This window comes from Galeopterus variegatus, unplaced genomic scaffold (genome assembly GCF_000696425.1).
Source record: "Galeopterus variegatus unplaced genomic scaffold, G_variegatus-3.0.2 Scaffold465, whole genome shotgun sequence".
NCBI lineage: Eukaryota > Metazoa > Chordata > Mammalia > Dermoptera > Cynocephalidae > Galeopterus > Galeopterus variegatus.
In genome coordinates this window covers 657,096-676,362 of record NW_007726576.1, presented here as the reverse complement: position 1 = coordinate 676,362, position 19,267 = coordinate 657,096, and the positions used below count along the sequence as shown (strand labels likewise).

Below are 19,267 nucleotides of genomic sequence, written 5' to 3'. Positions count from 1 at the left end.
TATGCTAACTCCCCTGATATAATCATTGCACACTGTATAAATGTACCTAAATATCACACTGTACTCCATAAATATATACAATTTTCATGGGTCAATTAAGAAAGAATAAAAAAGAAGGGCCAGCCCGTGGCTCACTTGGGAGAGCGTGGTGCTGACAACACCAAGTCAAGGGTTAAGATCCCTTTACTGGTCATCTTTTAAATAAATAAATAAATAAATAAAAATTAGAAAAAAAGAAAAGGAAAGAAAGAGCGAGTAAGATGCCAGTTACCAGACTCAGAAGCTGGGGGTAGGGGGGGGAATGGGCAGAAGCTGGTAAACAGGTACAAAGTTACAGAGTGACAGTTCAATGGGAAGAATAAATTCTGGTGCTCTAGGGTGACAAGAGCTAGTAATATAGCATTGTATATCTCAAGATAGCCAGAAAAAAAGTTCTTGAATGTTATAATCAGGAAGAAATGATAACTGCTTAGGTGATAGATACGCTAATTATTCTGAGTGGATCACACAATATATGCGTGTATTGAAACAACAAACTGTACACCATAAAAATGCACAATGAATATAAATACATTTTTTAAAAAAGATTGCATCAAACAAATATAAAGACCTCTTAGGAGAATAAGAATGTCTGAGTCCAGTACTGTGATATTCTGATCCCTTTAGAAGGAAATTAGGTTCATTTTAGCAATCACCGTAAACTGGGGAAACGGGTGCGGAGGGGTGGGGAAGAGCAGTTTGGCTCTATCTGACCTCCCCACCCTGGCCCATCTGATCCATACCCACCTGATATGATGTACATCAGATGGGAAGACGTGGATGTGGGCTGTGGGCAGTGTTCTATACTTGCCAGTCCCTTTGGAGCTATTTGGGAGCTATAACCACCGTGGTTACCACTTCCTATGAATCAGGCCCTGGGTTGAGTTTTTCACATGCGTGTTTTGTTCTTCCCAAACTGTATGAGGTAAGTGCAATAATTATGCGTGTTGTTTGGATGAGGAAGCTGAGGCTCAGGGATACTGAACAGTACGATGAAGCCGGAATCTGAACTCAGATCATTCTAATTCCAGCATCAGGGTTCGGAGCCACTGCACTGTCGTGCAGCTTGGCGTAGACTGTGAAGCAAAGGCTTGGAGCTGGAAAGGCCTCGCTTTGTATCCTTGCTCCTTCTTTTCTAGCGCCGTGACCTTGGGCAAGTTAGTTAACTACTTTGTGCCTCAGTTTCCTCCTGTGTAAAGTGGAAATAATCCTATCTGCCCATCAGTGTTGTGGCTATTAGATGTAACGAATGTAAAGGCCCTCGGGCATTCTTTTCACATGTAGTAGCTGCAAAACAAATTATGAGTATGTTACAAGGAGAGGCATATGTCCTCCGCATCTTACTCCGGATTTCACAACTTGCACTGTTTCAAGAGACCCGAAGAGGCCGCTTCCCTGGGGAAGGTCACCCAAAAATAACTTATGATGGGACAGCTGGCCTGTAGATTGGCCTCATGTATCCATGCAGAGGCCCACCCGCGACTCTGGCATGTGCATGACTCACATTTCGATCCTCCTAGGAATGAGTTTAATGTTTTCAGCTTAGTTACATAGTGGTTTCATCTAAAGGAAGAAAATTAAGATGTCAAACATTTTACAGTTTATTAGTTTCTGTTCTAAGTCCTGATAAAAATACTTTTATCATCATTATCTAAAATGACTGACTTTTTGAGTGCCTGTTCACACAATGTATGAAGAGAATGGGCTGGTACAGGCCTGGCCTTGGGGAGCTCACGTGCAGAAGGTCTGCTGACTATCTAATCGCACCTAAACCAAGTGCAATTAGATAGTCATCCTATTCATCAAATCCAGGTCAAGCACACATGCTGCTCTCAAGGGTTTGCTAAAACTGCAGAAAACTCCAAGAGACAAATGGAGGGAGTTCCATGCACAGCCAAGGAGACAGTGTGTGACACCCCTCCAATCAGCACCTGCATGCCTCCAGCCCCCGTGTCTTCCCTGTCAGGCACTCTCCATCCTTCTGCCATGCATCCATGTTGCCCAAATAACTGAGAAACTCCTGGGCTCTCACCTCTGGCGTCATCCTGCGCCATGCCCAGACCCCAGTTCCAGGGATCGCTCCTGCCAGCCAGCAAGGCATTTATTTGCAGGATGGCAAGAGATTGGGTCTTCAAGAGGGTGCTGACCTGATGATTTTGGGAGACTCAAATTGTTTATATTAAAAGGGGCCCTTGGGCCGGCCTGGTGGCGCACTGGAGAGTGCGCTGCTTGGGAGCATGGCGGCGCTCCCGCCGAGGGTTCGGATCCCATGTGGAGACCGGTTCCCGCTCACTGGCTGAGCGTGGTGCGGGCACAACACCGAGAGTTGCGATCCCGTTGCCGGTCCCCGGTGCGGGCGCGACACCAAGGGTTGTGATCCCATTACCGGTCAGTAAAAAAAGACAAAAAGGAAAAAAAAAAAAGGGGGGCCCCTTGGACAATTTTGCCTGGAATGGTACCCTTCACACACAGGGGACAGCCCACTTACAGTAAGTCTAGGTGTGGACAGTATTTTTAAATGTTAGTTTTTTTTTTTTTTTTAATTTTAATTTTCTTCTCTTCCCAGAGATTACTAGTACAAATTGTTAAATAGTTTGCCTTATTATTGCCACATGTTTAAATTTTACTGTTTGTTATATGTCTAAGGGTGTTTCTTTTTAATTTTCAAATATCTAAAGCCTCCTGCTTTTCCTGAGCAAAGGTGTGAGGTGATGAGCACAGTCCATTTAGGAAGACTAATTTGGTAACAATACAGATGGCAGGTAGGAATGGAAAATATTTGGTTCTGGAAGAATCACAGCAGGAAGACGTGGAGCTAGAAGAGGAAAGGCACCGGAGAGCTTGGTAGAGAGCAGTAAAGCCAGAGAGACATCCCCATGAGGAAATAGCAAGACCTGAAAGCAGATCGGGTAGGAGGAGTATTCTGGAATAGTTTCCAGCCCACGCAACACCAGGGAGGCATCAGAGCCCACATCATGGAAGGGGCTCTTTTCCAGCCATTGTAATAAGAGCTGTATTGCCCCTGTTAAGACAGTGTTTGTAAGACTTCAGGTGACTTATATGCCAGTCAGTCATGTATGAACTACCTAAATATGTGCCAGTGCATTTTATCATGTGACATGGACTGTGCATTGCTGTGCTAGAATGCGCTGACCCCTGAAGCCAGGATTGGGAACTTGAGGGCCCTGATAAAAATTCAAGGAATTTAAAACGAGTATGTGTGGTCATTTTCATTAGTCACTGTTCCTGCAAATGTGGTTCCATGTGGTTCAAGTATATGGATTTTTTTCTTCTTTAGGTAATTGTTTTTCAGACATACACAAATCAACATCATGTGCCCATTGAGGCAAAATATATCTTTCCTTTGGATGATAAGGCAGCTGTGTGTGGCTTTGAAGCGTTCATCAACGGGAAGCACATCGTAGGAGAGGTAAGGGGAGAAAGTGCATTGCAACCACTCTGTGCTTTCAAAGTCAATTTCCCATTTACTGAAATCTTCGTTATCTGAGTCCCTGTGGATGCAGGGTTGAGTAGCAGCCTTATCATAAAACAAAAATATTCTTTGGGCCGGCCCGGTGGCGCACTGGAGAGTGCGCCGCTTGGGAGTGTGGCGGCGCTCCCGCCGAGGGTTCGGATCCCATGTGGAGACCGGTTCCCGCTCACTGGCTGAGCGCGGTGCGGGCGCAACACTGAGGGTTGCGATCCCGTTGCCGGTCCCCGGTGCGGGCGTGACACCGAGGGTTGCGATCCCGTTACCGGTCAGTAAAAAAGACAAAAAGGAAAAAAAAAAATTCTTTGAAGAACAAACGTTTGTGCAATCAGCCTCCAGTCAAACGTCCCTCCCTGTTAACTGTTTTCTGTTCTTACCTGTCCAGTCTTTATCGTCAGTGTCTTGCAAATTTTTTGCCTGGGCACTTTAAAAAAGAGTGATTTCAATATCAGAAGTTTAAGAGAGGCACATTGGAAAATTAGTGAAGCCCTCATATATTTTTGCCAAAACATCCTTCTCATCCTGCTTAAAAGTCAAGCTGAAGTAAAAGCTATTATTGTAAATTTCTAAGAAAAATTGTACCAAAAGAAATAGTAGTTGATTTATTCTTTGTTTATTCTAAGAATTAGCCCACAGTTGCAATTATATATAACACACAATTTATTGAGTTTAAAATAAACTTTATTATTTTTTTGTTCAATGTAAAGTTCCAACCAAACTGTTTTTCCACTATTGACTCTGAAATATTTTGGTCCCAACATAAAGAGAATTCTCTTTAGTTTGCCTTTTCTAGTCCAAATCCTTATTACATAAGTACATTTTTATGATAACCTTATATAACTTTCCTTTCATCTTAGATGCTTAGTTTCCTGTTTTTACCTAGGTTTAGTGAACACTGATGTAACTTTCCTTAGTAAAGTCTAAAGTCCCTCTTCATATAATGACTGGTGTAAAAATAATCTTTTCCAGATTAAAGAGAAGGCAGAAGCCCAGCAAGAATACCGAGATGCCGTCAGCCGAGGCCATGGTGCCTACTTGATGGACCAGGATGCTCCGGTACGGCTGGTGCTCACCAGCAGTCAGTGTGCTTACAAGAGAGGGAAGAAGAGTTGGAAAAGGGTTTGAAATACGAGACTTATACTAGAGATCAAGATAACTTCCACTCTCTCAGAGTTTCACTTGCTGTGTGCAAGGGTAGGCCAAGCCCGTCAGACCCATTTGACTAGTCCAAATAAGGAGGATATTACCAAACAGCTATTTCTGTCCTGGGGAACTGACTTTCCCAGAAGTGGCAACAAAAAGAAAACATTTGGGGTATATAATTTTTATCTTCTGAGAAGAGAGTGTGATATATTTACATTTTTCCTAGAACTAAGTTCAGTTAGCAATTTATCCAATTTTTACCAAATCATAACCCAGAAAGGCATTTCTACACAGCTGTGAGATGGGTCCAGCTTCTTTGCTTTCTGATTATTGCTTTAACAGGAACGTAATGTGGAGAGTCTGGAAAAAGGAGCAATTATCACGCCACTAGATTACTTTTGTTAAATATAAGGTGTTTTAAATGTGCCTCTGGCAGGTGCTGGATTACATGCAGTGTCTGACCATGCCTTGACTGCATGGTAGTAGTTTCTGCAGATGGGGTTGTGTGCTTCAGGTATTAACTCTGAGGATGACACTTTGCCTTAGTATTGTGAAAGGTTAATGTTTGTTGGGGTTAGGGATGTATGAAAGATTAATGTAGATTTAGGGTGTAAATTACTACTTTTGACAGCTAGGGTAACTATTTGCCAGATAGTGATAAGCAACGAAGAGATGAGGATTAAAAGTTAATACTACTAGCCCTGGCCAAACTGTGTTTATAAAAGCCTGCGGTTCATTTTAGAGACTGATGCTTAATAGTGTGGAGTTACTGTCAGACATGAGTTGGTAAATTTGTTTCCTAGTTTGTACTAACATATTTTTCTAGGGATATGATCCACAGGAAAACGGTATTCACAAAAGATATTACTTTCGGGTAAAGTCTGGTCAGAACTACTGCCAACTCAAGCCATGGTTTCCCTATATGAATTTTGCTGTCTAGTGACTTTGATGTTCTCATGCTATAATAATATATGATATCATCATAAAATACATATATTTTGTTATATATTACTATATGTGTATTAAGTTATATGTTTATATTATTAGATATTTCATATATTAGTCTTCTGATAGTGGGGAATATTGTAAATCATATGCATAGCCTATATATAATATAGTAATATATATTGTGTGTTGCATATATGTTCCCAAGAATCAAAAGATGTTATTTGACACACACACATATGTACAGTATAAAATGTTTCCAACTCTCTTCTAGTTTTAGACATCCAAAGTGTTGAGAGACGGATCATTTGTGTTGGAATGTTATATGGAGATGCGTTAAGATTAATCAAATTGGGCCAAGCCCTTGGCGCACTCGGGAGAGTGCGGCGCTGGGAGCGCAGAAGCGCTCCCTCTGTGGGTTCGGATCCTGTATAGGGATGGCCAGTGCGCTCAAAGCGCTCACTGGCTGAGTGCGGTGCGGCCAGTCTCAAAAAGGACAAAAAAAAAAAAAAAAAGATTAATCAGATTAATGCTGTGTATCAGAAATCTGGATAACGCTGGGAGAAGCATGTCTTGCAATGAAGAGCTAGGTGGCGTTCTCCAACCCTTCCTGCTCTACACCTCTGCAGTCCTTTCTTCACCCCAGCTGGCTTCTTTGTTCTCTGCATAAAAATTGCTATTTTAATCCTTTACCATTCTCCTTAACCCAGCAACCTTACCTGTATCTCCACTATCAGTAGGTGACCCCTCTTCTTATTTCAAATGAAAACAAGTGTAAGTCATGAATCCCTTTAGCTTTCCTCCCTCCAGCTCAAAAGTGACATCCTCAGCCTCATCTTTTTCCTCCCTGATTATTTCTAATGCTGATCCCTTCCCCCGTCCTATCTCATCTCATGTAAGCTTTCCCTAGCATGTGCCCATCCATCATTACCTCTCTGTATTTCCATTTTCTCCCTCACGACTCGCTTTTTCTCCTTGACCTAGCCACCCTAAAAAATAAAGCAGACCCTCGCTGGCTCCTTCTTCTCCCCTCAGATTCCCACCCCTTTACTCTCCTTCTTTCGACATGAGACTTAGCCACTTTCCCACAGACCATCCAGTTATCCTCCTGCTAAGTGTTCCTGCAATCTCCAAAATGGCAAAAAGCAGCCACTCCGTGTCATCCTAAATGATGCTGTTGCCTACCTCTTTCTTCACTTCATGATTAGACCAACTTTAGCACCTATGCCAGACGCTGGCAGTTTAGAAATGCCAGCTGGTCCCATGTGGGTGCATGGTCTAGCATGCCCAGCAAGTGTAGTGCTGGGGACATGCCTTTCCCGCACTAACGGAGCAGTGGAACAGCAAGGCAGTGACCTCGGGTGTGCCTTTCCAGGGACAGAGGCACTTGAGCTGAGCAGGCATTCCCCAGGTACACCATGAGGTGAGGGCCTTGCGAGCACAGGGGACACAGTGCAGGCTGTGAGAGACCTGAAGTAGTGCCATTCCCTGGGAAAATAGGTGTATTTTGGCCTGGCTGGAGTAGCAGTGATGAGACCTGTCTGTGAGAAAGCACACTCAGCAGGCAGTGAGAAGTCTGGAGGGGCAAGACCAGTTAGGTGACCATTGTGGTAGAGTAGAAGGAGGGCCTAAACTAAGGTAGTGACCTTGGAAAAGGAGAAGATGCAACTGCTGTGGACAATTTAGGGAGGTGGAAGGACAGCCCTGGGTAAGGGGTGGAGGATGTGTGGAGGGTGTGCCAGAGTAAATGGAGCTGAGGATAGTACTTGGGCAGTTCTGGTGTGGGCATCCCCAGGGCAAGGATCACAGCAGTGGGGTTCTACACGGGTGTTGGAGTAAGGAGGGTGGGGAGATCATGAGTTCAAGAACTGGTGGGACATTGTGAGCACAAGTCCCTGAAGAAGCTGGATATAGGGTCAAGAGCTCAGGAGAGAGATCTGCACTGGGCATGGGGGTCTGGGAGTCATCCTGGCAGTCTCTGAGATGATGGCCTGGGGGCAGATTGGGCATTATCCAAGGATGCAGCCCGGAACACCTGCCTTCAAATGTTGTGTGGTAAAAGCAGAAGCAGAGAAGGACTTGGGCTGCCCTACCCAGGGAAAGCTGCCTAGCACACCATTACCACTTCCTTAGGTCTAATTTTATCTGAAATTATATATATATTTTTTTCCTCTCTAAGATTTCTTGGGTTAAGGCACAATAAAGTCTTTGTCTAAACTACTAGAATAAAATTTATATTGGCCCATCTTTGGTATATACATAAATTCATCTTTCATTTAATAATTTTTGAAGTCAGGTTATAAAAGGAACGAGAGTGCTCATTAAAATAAATCAGTAATTTAAAATTTTAAGTTAAAAAATAAAAAACACATACTTATTAAGTAATATGCCTAAATCCCATATGCAGTTAATCATCTGTTGAAGTTTTCTACTAAGTGTCTGTGGAATCCGCCCATGTCATCACCTTACTATAACCCTTTCTCTAGTTTAGGACCCACAGGTTGTTCCCTTGTTTCGTTAACATGGCGCAGGAGGCCTTCGAAGACTTGGCTTTGTCTGCTTCTTCTGTCTCACTCATTGTGTTCTCCCTTGTACTTCATACCCCAATAAGCTTGAGCTATTTGTATTTCCCAGAAACAATGCCATTTGCAGAGGTGCTTGCTCTTCTGGATGGAATGTTCTAACTACATTTGTTTGCTTGATTTAAAAAAATATATATATTGATTTTAAAAACTTTTTAAAATGTTAGCTTAGGAATCCCTTTATCTAAGAGGAAATGAAAGCTTTTCCTGCTTTTCCCCAGGAAAAGTTAGATGCAATTACTTTCTGCTTCCATGGCAACCTCGACATATCTGTCATGTAGCTCTTAACATGCTATTTGTAAAGATAGAAGTATAAAGATGTAAATACATATATATATGTATATATATATATATATAAATATCTAATTGTAAATCTCTGTATTTATGTATTTATAATTACATATTAAAATATCCCCAATATTTAAGAGGGGAAGTAACAGAAAAAGACAGGAAAGAGTTAATGGTAAAATAATAAGAGAACTGTGTTGCCACAACCAAGGCTGGAGTGAATGCTCAGCCAGCACCACTTACATCCTCCTAATTGCCAGATTAAATGGCAGTGTTTCTGAGACCTCCATTTATGGGATTATTTGACCATTTTTCCTCTTTTAAAAATCTAGACTGACTTATTTTTCACCATAACTCTATACTATTTAGACAGGATATAGTCAAGTTTTGTTGTTTCATCCAGTCTGACAGTCTCTGCACCTTAAGTGGATTGTTTTGACCATTTTCATGTAATGTGGTTACTAATCTGGTTGGATTTGCATCTCCCGTCTGGCCAGTTGTTTTCTTTTTTTTTTTTTCCTTTTTGTCTTTTTTCGTGACCGGCAACGGATCGCAACCCTCAGTGTCGCGCCCGTACCGGACCAGGACCGGCAACAGAATCGCAACCCTCAGCGTTGCCCCCGCGCTTCGCTCAGCCAGCGAGCGGCCGGTCTGTATGTGGGATCCGAACCCTCGGCGGGAGCGCCGCCGCACTCCCAAGCGGCGTACTGCAGCAGTGTGCCACCGGGCCAGCCCAGGCCAGTTGTTTTCTGTTTGTCCCATTTGTTCTTTGTTCCTTCCCCTCTCTTTTCCTGCCTTCTTTGTACTGAGTATTTTTTATGATTCTTTTATCACCATTATTGGCTTATTAATTATACCTCTCTTAACAACTTTTGGTTTTTGCTCTCAAGCTGCATGTTAAAATACAGTAGCCACTAGTTACATTTAAGTTAGTTTTTAAAATAAAATAAAATGTTTGCATGTGTCTAGTGGCTGTGTTATTGGTTAGTCCATCTATAGAACATTTTTATCATCATAGAAAGGAATATTGGTCAGCACTGCTTCAGGCTTTACAAGGTACATCTTCCACTTACCACAGTCTACCTTGAAGTAATATCACACTACTTCAAGTATAGTATGAGAACCTCACAACAGTATACTTTCATTTCCCCCCATATCTTTGTGCTATTGTTGTGTATTTTATTTCTTCATATGTTATAAATCCCACAACATGTTGTTACTTTTTTGCTCTAGATATTCAACTGTCTTTTAAAGCAATTAGAAATAAGTAAAAAAATTTCCATCTGGTATTATCCTCCTTCTGCTTGAAGAGTTCTCTTTAACATTTTTTTTTTTTTGCAGTGCAAGGGTGCTCTCAAGGAATTCTCTCACCTTTTGCTTATCTGATAAAATCTTTCACTTTCTTTTTTGAAATACATTTTTGCCATGGTCATCTCTGAGTCTGTTCTGTTAATTGCTTTATCTCTTGACATTTGGTCATTTTTTTCTTGCTTTTTTTATGTGTATATTTTGGAATTTGTGATTGAGTTCTGAACATTGGGTGTAGAAGAAGAGTAGAGGCTAAAACAAATGGTATTTATGCCAGAAATGGCCACTCCTGTCCTGTCAGGCTGTTAGTGTAGGGGTCACAAAGTTGAGTCGAGTTTGGGTTTTGTTGTGATTATGACCCTCAGTGCACCATCGTCTTCAAATTACTCCAGTAGTGGGCTGCCATTACCAGGTGCATGGTGGGTCCTGGGATGCCAAAGGGCTTTCCTTGGCGTTCATGCACTACCCTCACTTTCAGCAGGCCCTGAACACTGTCCCACAGAGGTGGCTTTGCCATGCTCCTGTCCCTCCCCTAGTGGTAGACTGCTCTTCCTTGACACTTGGTGCTAGGCTCGTGGTGGGGGCAGGGGTGTTCTGTTCAGCTTCAGTCTTAGGCAGGACCTGTGCTCCTGGGCATTACAGTGGGGACTTCTCTGCATTTCTGCACCTTCTCCCACCACAGCAGCAGCCAATTCTGCCTTGTGTCTGTTGAGAGAAAGCTTCTCTAGTTCTGTAGCCATGGGTGGAACTGGTGCTGGAGCAGTGGAGGTTGGGGAGGCCAAAGGTTCTTCAAGAAGGGGGCTGTGTGGGCCGGCCCGTGGCTCACTCGGGAGAGTGCGGTGCTGATAACACCAAGGCCCCGGGTTCGGATCCCACATAGGGATGGCCGGTTCGCTCAATGGTTGAGTGTGGTGCTGACAACACCAAGTCAAGGGTTAAGATCCCCTTACCGGTCATCTTTTAAAAAAAAATAAAAAAATAAAATAAAATAAAATAAAAAGAAGGGGGCTGTGTGGAGGCCGTCCACTCGACAAAGCCCATGTGTGCGAGGCCACAGTGCAGATCCATTAGGTGATGCTCCCCCGTGCAGCTGCCAAGGGGCCTTCTCTTCTTCCACCTCCCGCACATGTCACTCCGTCTCTACCACTGGGAATGGCTCCAGGATTCTCCTTAGCACCACCAATGTGTTTTGTAGGTTCTATTACCATTTTCTGAGGAAGAACCTGGCAGATTTTAATCCAAGTTGAGTAACTATGAGTGATTAACTAGCATAGAACAGATTCTTTTGGCTTGAAAGTTGTCATATGTTTCTGTTTCAGGACGTTTTTACTGTGAGTGTTGGAAACTTACCCCCTAAGGCGAAGGTGCTTATCAAGATCACCTACATCACAGAACTCAGCATCCAAGGTGCTATTGCTGTCTTCTTCATGCCTGCCTCCGTAGCGCCCTGGCAGCAAGACAAGGCTTTGAATGAAAACCTTCAGGTTTGTATGTTCAAGACAAGATATGAAGAAGCATTTTGGGGGAGGTTTATGCATAGGCGAGAAAAAATATCTGAAATAATCTTTTCAGTGTATAAAGTCAATTGTACTGGCATTTATGCATTTGGATGCATTATATCTGTAAAATGAAAAGAATAAAAGACACAGATATGTTCAATGGGCATAAGATTTTTAATTTGTTCAGTCACTCAAAACGTTTTGTTATCTGTATTGCATGTTCATCATGAAGAATTTAGATAAGCATAGAGTATGCAAATAAGCCAAAAGAAGAAAGTAAAAATCATCCTTAATTCCATTGCCCATACATGGCCTGGTTAATGCTTTGGTATATATCCTTCCACACTTCCTAACTTTGTATGTATATTTTTGTGTGAAGAGCACTTTGTATGGAGGGCACTTTTAAAAGTTCATGAGAGATTCTATGAAATTTTCAAGGTACCCTCATGTATATAAAAGTGTGTGCATATGTGTGTGTATACACGCACACAGGCATATGTAAGAGTTGAAAATCTCTGACAAAATGGTTATAATTGCTCCCTGATATTAGTTGTACTTTAGAAGTTCCTGTCATTACATCAGCAAATGCTCTGTGTTTCACTACTTAGAACTGAAACCAGCTGTCTCGTTGCTGTTCTCAGTTGTGGCCTTACTGAAATTACATTAGTTTAGAGCCTCAATGTGAAAACTAATAGATACGGGGCCGGCCCGGTGGCGCACTGGATAGTGCGCCGCTTGGGAAGCGCGGGGGCGCTCCCGCCCGAGGGTTCGGATCCCACATACAGACCGGCTCCCGCTCACTGGCTGAGCGAGGCGCGGGAGCAACACCGAGGTTTGCAATCCCGTTGCCGGTCTCCGGTCCGGTACGGGGGCAACACTGAGGCTTGCGATCCGTTGCCGGACACGGAAAAAAGATAAAAGACAAAAAAAAAAACAAATAGATACTTAGTTATCCATATATACTTTTCCTTTAACAGGATCTGGGGGTTGCGATCCGTTGCCGGACACGGAAAAAAGATAAAAGACAAAAAAAAAAACAAATAGATACTTAGTTATCCATATATACTTTTCCTTTAACAGGATCTGGGGGTTGCGATCCGTTGCCGGACACGGAAAAAAGATAAAAGACAAAAAAAAAAACAAATAGATACTTAGTTATCCATATATACTTTTCCTTTAACAGGATCTGGGGGTTGCGATCCGTTGCCGGACACGGAAAAAAGATAAAAGACAAAAAAAAAAACAAATAGATACTTAGTTATCCATATATACTTTTCCTTTAACAGGATCTGAGGGTTGCGATCCGTTGCCGGACACGGAAAAAAGATAAAAGACAAAAAAAAAAACAAAAAAAACTAATAGATACTTAGTTATCCATATATACTTTTCCTTTAACAGGATACAGTAGAGAAGATTTGTATAAAGGAAATAGGAACAAAGCAAAGGTTAGTACTTAAAATATAAAACTTGTCAATCATTCAATGGACATTAGTTTGATGGTTTAAATTTTCCTTTAAATTATGTGAAACAACTTCAGGAAAAATTTAAGGTATGAGACTAAAACACTCTTCTCATTTTTGGTAGCTTCTCTTTGACTATGTCTATTGAGATGCCATACGTGATTGAATTCATTTCCAGTGATACACATGAACTGAAACGAAAGGTTAGTGAATGTCTAATTTCTTTTCCTTTTTAAAAAATCTTTCTTTCTTTTTTTAATTTGTTTAATTTTTTAGCTCCCACTTATGAGTGAGAACATGAGATATTTCGCTTTCTGTGCTTGGCTTATTTCACTTAACATGATTTTCTCCAAGCTCATCCATGTTGCAATGAATGGCAGAATTTCATTCTTTTTTATGGCTGAGTAGTATTCCACTGCGTATATATACCACATTTTCTTAATCCAGTCATCCATTGATGGATATTTAGGTTGGTTCCAACTCTTGGCTATTGTAAATAGAGCTGTGATAAACATGGGTGTGTAGGTATCCCTTCCACATGGTAATTTCCATTCCCTTGGGTATATACTCAGCAGTGGAATTGCTAGATCATATGCCAGTTCTATCTGTAGTTGTTTGAGGAACCTCCATACTGTTTTCTATAACGACTGCACCAATTTTCAGTCGTATCAACAGTGTAGGAGGGTTCCCCTTTCTCCATATCCTTGCCAGCATTTGTTATTCTCTGTCTTTTTGATAACGATCAGTCTAACTGGGGTGAGATGATATATCAATGTGGTTTTGATTTGCATTTCCCTGACGCTTAGTGATGCTGAGTACATTTTCATGGGTCTGTTGGCAATTTGCATATCTTCCTTTCAGAAATGCCTATTCAGCTCTTTTATCCATTTTTTAATCACGTTGCCTTTTTTTTTAACCATTTAGTTGTTTGAGTTCCTTGTATATTCTTGATATTAATCCCTTGTCAGATACATAGCCTGCAAATATTTTCTCCTATTCTGTAGGTTGTCATTTCACTCTTAGTGGTTTATTTTGCTATGCATTAGCTTTTTAGTTTGATGTACTCCCACTTGCTTATTTTTTCTCTTGTTGCCTGTGCTTTTGGGGTCTTATTCATAAAGTCTTTGCCCAGTCCTACTTTCTTTCTTTTTTTTTTTTTTTTTTTTGTCCTTTTTGAGACTGGCCGCACCACGCTCAGCCAGTGAGCGCTGTGAGCGCACCGGTCATCCCTATATAGGATCCGAACCCATGGCAGGAGCGCTGCTGCGCTCCCAGCGCCGCACTCTCCCGAGTGTGCCATGGGCTTGGCCCCCCGTCCTACTTTCTGAAGTGTTTCCCTATGTTTTCTTTTAGGAGTTTTATAGTTTCAGGTCTTATAAGTCTTTAATCCATTTTGAGTTGTTTTTGGTATATGGTGAAAGATACGGGCCTAGTTTCGTTCTTCTGCATATGGATGTCCAGTTTTCCCAGAACCATTTATTGAAGAGGCAGTCTTATCCCCAATGTGTGTTCTTGGTGCCTTTGTCTGGGTTCTCTCTTCTGTTCCATTGGTCCAAGTGTCTGTTTTTATGCCAGTACCATGCTGTTTTGGATATTATAGCTTTGTACTATAATTTGAAGTCAGGTAGTATAATGCCTCTGGCTTTATTTTGGCTGTTGTTGAGGGTTACTTTGTATATTTGAAGCTGTTTGTTGTTTTGTATGAATGTTAGGATTGTTTTTTCTGTTTCCGTGAAAAATGTCATTGGTATTTTGATGGGGATTGCATTGAATCTGTAGATCAATGCTTTGGGTAGTATGGACATTTTCACACTGTTAATTCTTACAGCCCAAGAGCATGGACAGAGTCTTTCCATCTTTTTGTATCCTCTTTAATTTCTTTCAGCAGGGATTTATAATTCTCATTGTAGAGCTCTTTCACCTCCTTGGTTAAATTTATTCCTAGGTATTTTATTTTTTTGGTGACTATTGTAAATGGGCTTGCTTTCTTGATTTCTTTTTCTGCTAGTTCATTGTTGGAGTGTAAAAATGCTACTGATTTGTTTGTGTTGATTTTGTATCCGGTAACTTTACTGGAATTGTTTTTCAGCTCTAAGAGTTTTTCAGTAGAGTCTTTAGGTTTTATATAGCATCACATCATCTGCAAACAGGTTCCCATCTGGATGATCTTTATTTCTTTCTCTTGCTTGCTTGCTCTGGCTAGTACTTCCAATACTGTGTTAAATAGGAGTGATGAGAGTGGGAACATTCAAGATGATATTGGCAGTGAGTTTGTTTGTCATATATGACTTTTATTGTGTTGAGATACTTTTCTTCTATACCTAATTTGCTGAGTCTTTATCATGAAAAAATGTTGAGTTTTGTCAAATGCTTTTTCTGCAACTCTTTAGATCGTCATATGGTTTTTGTCCTTGATTTTGTCGATGTGGTGTATGACATTTATTGACTTGTGTGTATTGAGCCATCCTTGCATCCCCTGGATGAATCCCACTTGATCGTGGTGTATAATTTTTTTTGATGTTTTGTTGATTGACAATATTTTGTTGAGAATTTTTGGATCTATGTTCATCAACAATACTGGTCTGTAATTTTCTTTTTTTGTTGTATCTTTGTCTGGTTTTGGTATCAGAGTGATGCTGCCTCATAGAAAGAGTTTGGGAGAATGTTTCAATTTTTTGGAATAGTTTGAAGAGTATTGGTATTAATTCCTCTTTAAGGTTTTGGTAGAATTCAGCACTAAAGCCATACAGTCCTGGGCTTTTCTCTGTTGGGAGATTGCTGATTAGTGCTTCAATATCATTGTTTGTTATTGGTCTGTATTTGTCCATTTCTGTTGCTTATAACAAAATACACATAACGAGGTAATTTGTAAGAAAATGAAATTTATTGCTTACAGTTTTGGAGGCTAGGAAGTCAAAAGTCCAGGGAACCCTCCAGTGAGGGTCTTGGTGGTGGCAACAGTGACCCAGGGGTCTCATGTGGCAGAAAATGGTAGAAGAGAGACAGACTAACCTCTCATGTACTCTTTTTTTAAAGCCCTCAGAACCATGCTCATGACCACCATTATTAATCCACTCACTATGGGATTGTTCTACAAGCTGATCATCTCTTTGAGGCCGCACCTTTCAATTAACTTAATAGGATGTCCCACCCTCAACAGTTACAGTGGGGATTTAAGCTTCAGTGAGTTTGGGGGGACATTGCCCCTGACCTCCCCAAAACTCAAGTCTTTTTCACATACAAATACATTCATTTCATCCCCAGAGTCTTAATTTGTTTCTACTCAAAAGTCTAAAGTTCAAAGTCCCATCTGTGAGATCAAAACAAGTTATCTATTTCCAAGATACAATGGTGGGACAAACATAGGGTATATATTCCCATTCAAAAAGGGAGAAATAGGCCAAAAGAAAAGGGTAACACGTCCTAAGTAAATCCAAATCCCAGCAGAGCAGCATTAAATCTCAAAGCTGGCAAATCATGTACCTTGACTTCATGTTCGATGTCCTCTGCACACAAGTGTAGGGGTTGTGTCCCCAATTCCTTGAGAACTTGCTTCTGTGGTTTTCCTGGTCTTAGGCCATACTTCACCTCTCCCCAGCTGGAATTCCACTCTACAAGCTCCATAAGTCTGGAGTCTCCATGGCATTCCCACTCTCACAGCTTCATTAGAAATGGCACTGGTGGGATTTTTCTGCTGTAACTCTGACCCCACATTTTCACCCAGCATTGCTTTAGTGAAGGCTCTATGTGATGAATCTGGTCCTGTGACAGATCTCTTCTTGGGTCCCCAGCCTTTTCCATACGCCCTTTGAAATTGGAGTGGAGGCTCCCATGACTTCCCAGCTCTGGCTTTCCATGAGCCTGCAGACTTAACACCACATGGACACTGATAAGGCTTCTGGCTTGTATTTTCCAAAGCCATACGTCTAGCCACACCTGGAGCCAATTTAGCCACATTTGGAGCAGCCAAAGCAGTTGGAGTTGCTGGTGTAGGGAGCACTCTCCCAAGGTGGCCCTGGGCAGCAAGCCCATGGAGGGTGCCTTGGCCTGTCCCTAAGACCATTCTGTCTCCCTAGGCCTCTGGGCCTGTAATGGAAGACATAGCCTCCAAGATCTCTGAAATGCCTTCAGGGCATTTCTCCCATTATCTTGGCTATTAGCACCTTGCTGCCACATAGCCATGCTAATGTCTTTACCAACAAGTCCCTCTGTTGCACCATTGGATTTTTCTCCTGAAAATGCTCTCTGCTTCTCTACCACATGGCCAGGCTGCAAATTTTCTAAATATCTGTGCTCTGCTTCCCTTTTAAATTCTGGCTTTATATCATGCTTTTGCTGCCACAACTCAATGTAGGCTATTAAAAGTAGCCATGCGGCTTCCTTAATGTTTTGCTGCTTAGAAATTTCTTCTGCCAAGTACTCTGGTTCACAACTCTCAAATTCCAATTTCGACGAAGTCCTAGGATATGGACCCAATGCAGCCAAGTTCTTCACCAGTTCATAGCAAGGTTGATCTTTGCCCCATTTTCAAATAATTCTCTTCTCATTTACAACTGAGATCTCCTTAGAGTGGTCTTTATAGGCCATATTTCCATAAGCATTCTGGTCACCACCATTTAACCAGTCTCTAAAACATTCTAAACTTTCCCTAGTTTTCTTGTCTTCTAAATTCCCACCAGCAGCAAGGCTTTTTCTACCCTCCTCCTCCAATTATTTCTAGCCTCTCCTCAACATCCAGTTCCAAAGCTGCTTCCACATTTTCAAGTATTTGTTATAAGCAGCATCCCACTTCTCTGGTACCAGTTTCCTGTATTAGTCTGCTTCTGTTGCTTATAACATAATACACAGAACTGGGTAACTTGCAAAAAAATGAAATTTATTGCTTACAGTTTCAGAGGCTAGGAAGTCCAAAGTCCAGTGAACACAGTCAGTGAAGGCCTTAATGGTGGTGACAGTGACCCAAGGGTCTCACATGGCAGAAAATAGTAGAGCAGAGAGAGACTAACCTCTCATGTGCTCTTCTTTTAAAGCCTTCAGAACCACACCCATGACCACTGTAGTGGATTGAATTATGTCCCACCAAAACTCATTGAAGCTTGAATTGTGTCCCCCAAGTTTTATGTATTAGAAACTTGGCCCCCATTGTGACTGTTAAGAGGGTGGGAAATCCTGTTATGGTAATTGAAAGGAGGAGCCTTAAAGAGGTAATTGTATTGTAGGACCCATGCAGTAGTGAATGGATTAAAAATGGTGGTCAGGGGCATGGTTCTGAGGACTTTAAAAGAAGAGGAGAGTCTTTCTCTCTGCTTTCTCTGCTTCCACCATCTTGCAACACGAGATCCCTGGGTCACTGTCACCACTATTAGACGGACTTTGGACTTCCTAGCCTCAGAAACTATAAGCAATAAATTTTGTTTTCTTTATAAATCACCCAGTTTCAAGTATTTTGTTATAAGCAACAGGAGCGGACTAATACAACCACCATTATTAATTCATTTACTGTGGGATGGTTTTACAATCTAATCGTCTCTTCAAGGCCCCACCTTTCAGTTACTATAATAGGATTTCCCTCCCTCAATAGGTACTGCGGGGATTTGATTCACTGAGGTTTGGGGGGCGGTATCCAATCTACAGCATGGTCTGTTCAGATTTTCTATTTCTTCTTGGTTCAACATTGGTAGTTTGAATGTGTCCAGAAATTTATCCATTTCCTCCAGGTTTTCCAATTCCTTGGTGTTTAGTTGTTTATTAACTATTGTCTCTAATGATTCTTTGTATTTCTGTGGTATCAGTTGTAATGTCTCCTTTTCTGTTTCTGATTTTGTTATTTGGATCTTCTCTCTTCTTTTTTTAGTTAACCTAGCCAATGGCTTGTTTGTTTTGCTTATCTTCTCAAAAGAACAACTTTTTGTTTCATTGATCTTTTGTATCATTTTTTGGGTCATTTCATTTAGTTCCGCTCAGATCTTATTTATTCTTGTCTACTACTTTTGGGGTTGGATTGTTCTTATTTTGCTGCATAAGGTTGTTTATTTGAAATCTTTCTGTTCATTTGATGTAAGCATTTTTGCAATAAATTTCCCCCTCTGTAATGCTTTTGCAGAATCCCACAGGTTTTGGTATGATGCATCTTTATTTTCATTACTTTTAAGAAATTTTTTGATTTCCTATTTAATTTCTCCTTGGATCCATAGGTCATTCATGGGCATATTGTTTAATTTCTGTGTATTTTTATAGTTTCCAGAGTTTCATTTCTTGTTGATTTGTAGGGTTTCTTTTTTTAAATTATATTTTGTCAATATACAATATGGTTGATTATTGTGGCCCATTACCGAAACCTCCTTCCCTCCTCCCTCTCCCCCATCCCACCCAACAATGTCCTTCCTGTTTGCTTGTCGCGTCAACTTCAAGGAACTGTAATTGTTATGTATTCTCTTCCCCCTGGGTTTCTTTGTGTGTGTGTGTGTGTGTGTGTGTGTGTGTGTGTGTGAATTATTTATTTATTTTTAGCTC

The 19,267-nt window shown here is 41.3% G+C and overlaps 1 protein-coding gene across 1 annotated transcript in view; it reads left to right on the top strand.

Moving 5' to 3' along the window:
• The window catches only part of PARP4 (poly (ADP-ribose) polymerase family, member 4), a 118,858-nt gene that overhangs the window by 43,589 nt on the left and 56,002 nt on the right, over nt 1–19,267 (top strand). Inside the window, exons 15-19 of the mRNA XM_008569095.1 lie at nt 3,338–3,469; nt 4,499–4,585; nt 11,115–11,279; nt 12,693–12,739; nt 12,879–12,957. Of these exons, the coding sequence (XP_008567317.1) occupies nt 3,338–3,469; nt 4,499–4,585; nt 11,115–11,279; nt 12,693–12,739; nt 12,879–12,957 (510 nt within the window). The remainder of the gene's footprint in view (nt 1–3,337; nt 3,470–4,498; nt 4,586–11,114; nt 11,280–12,692; nt 12,740–12,878; nt 12,958–19,267) is intronic.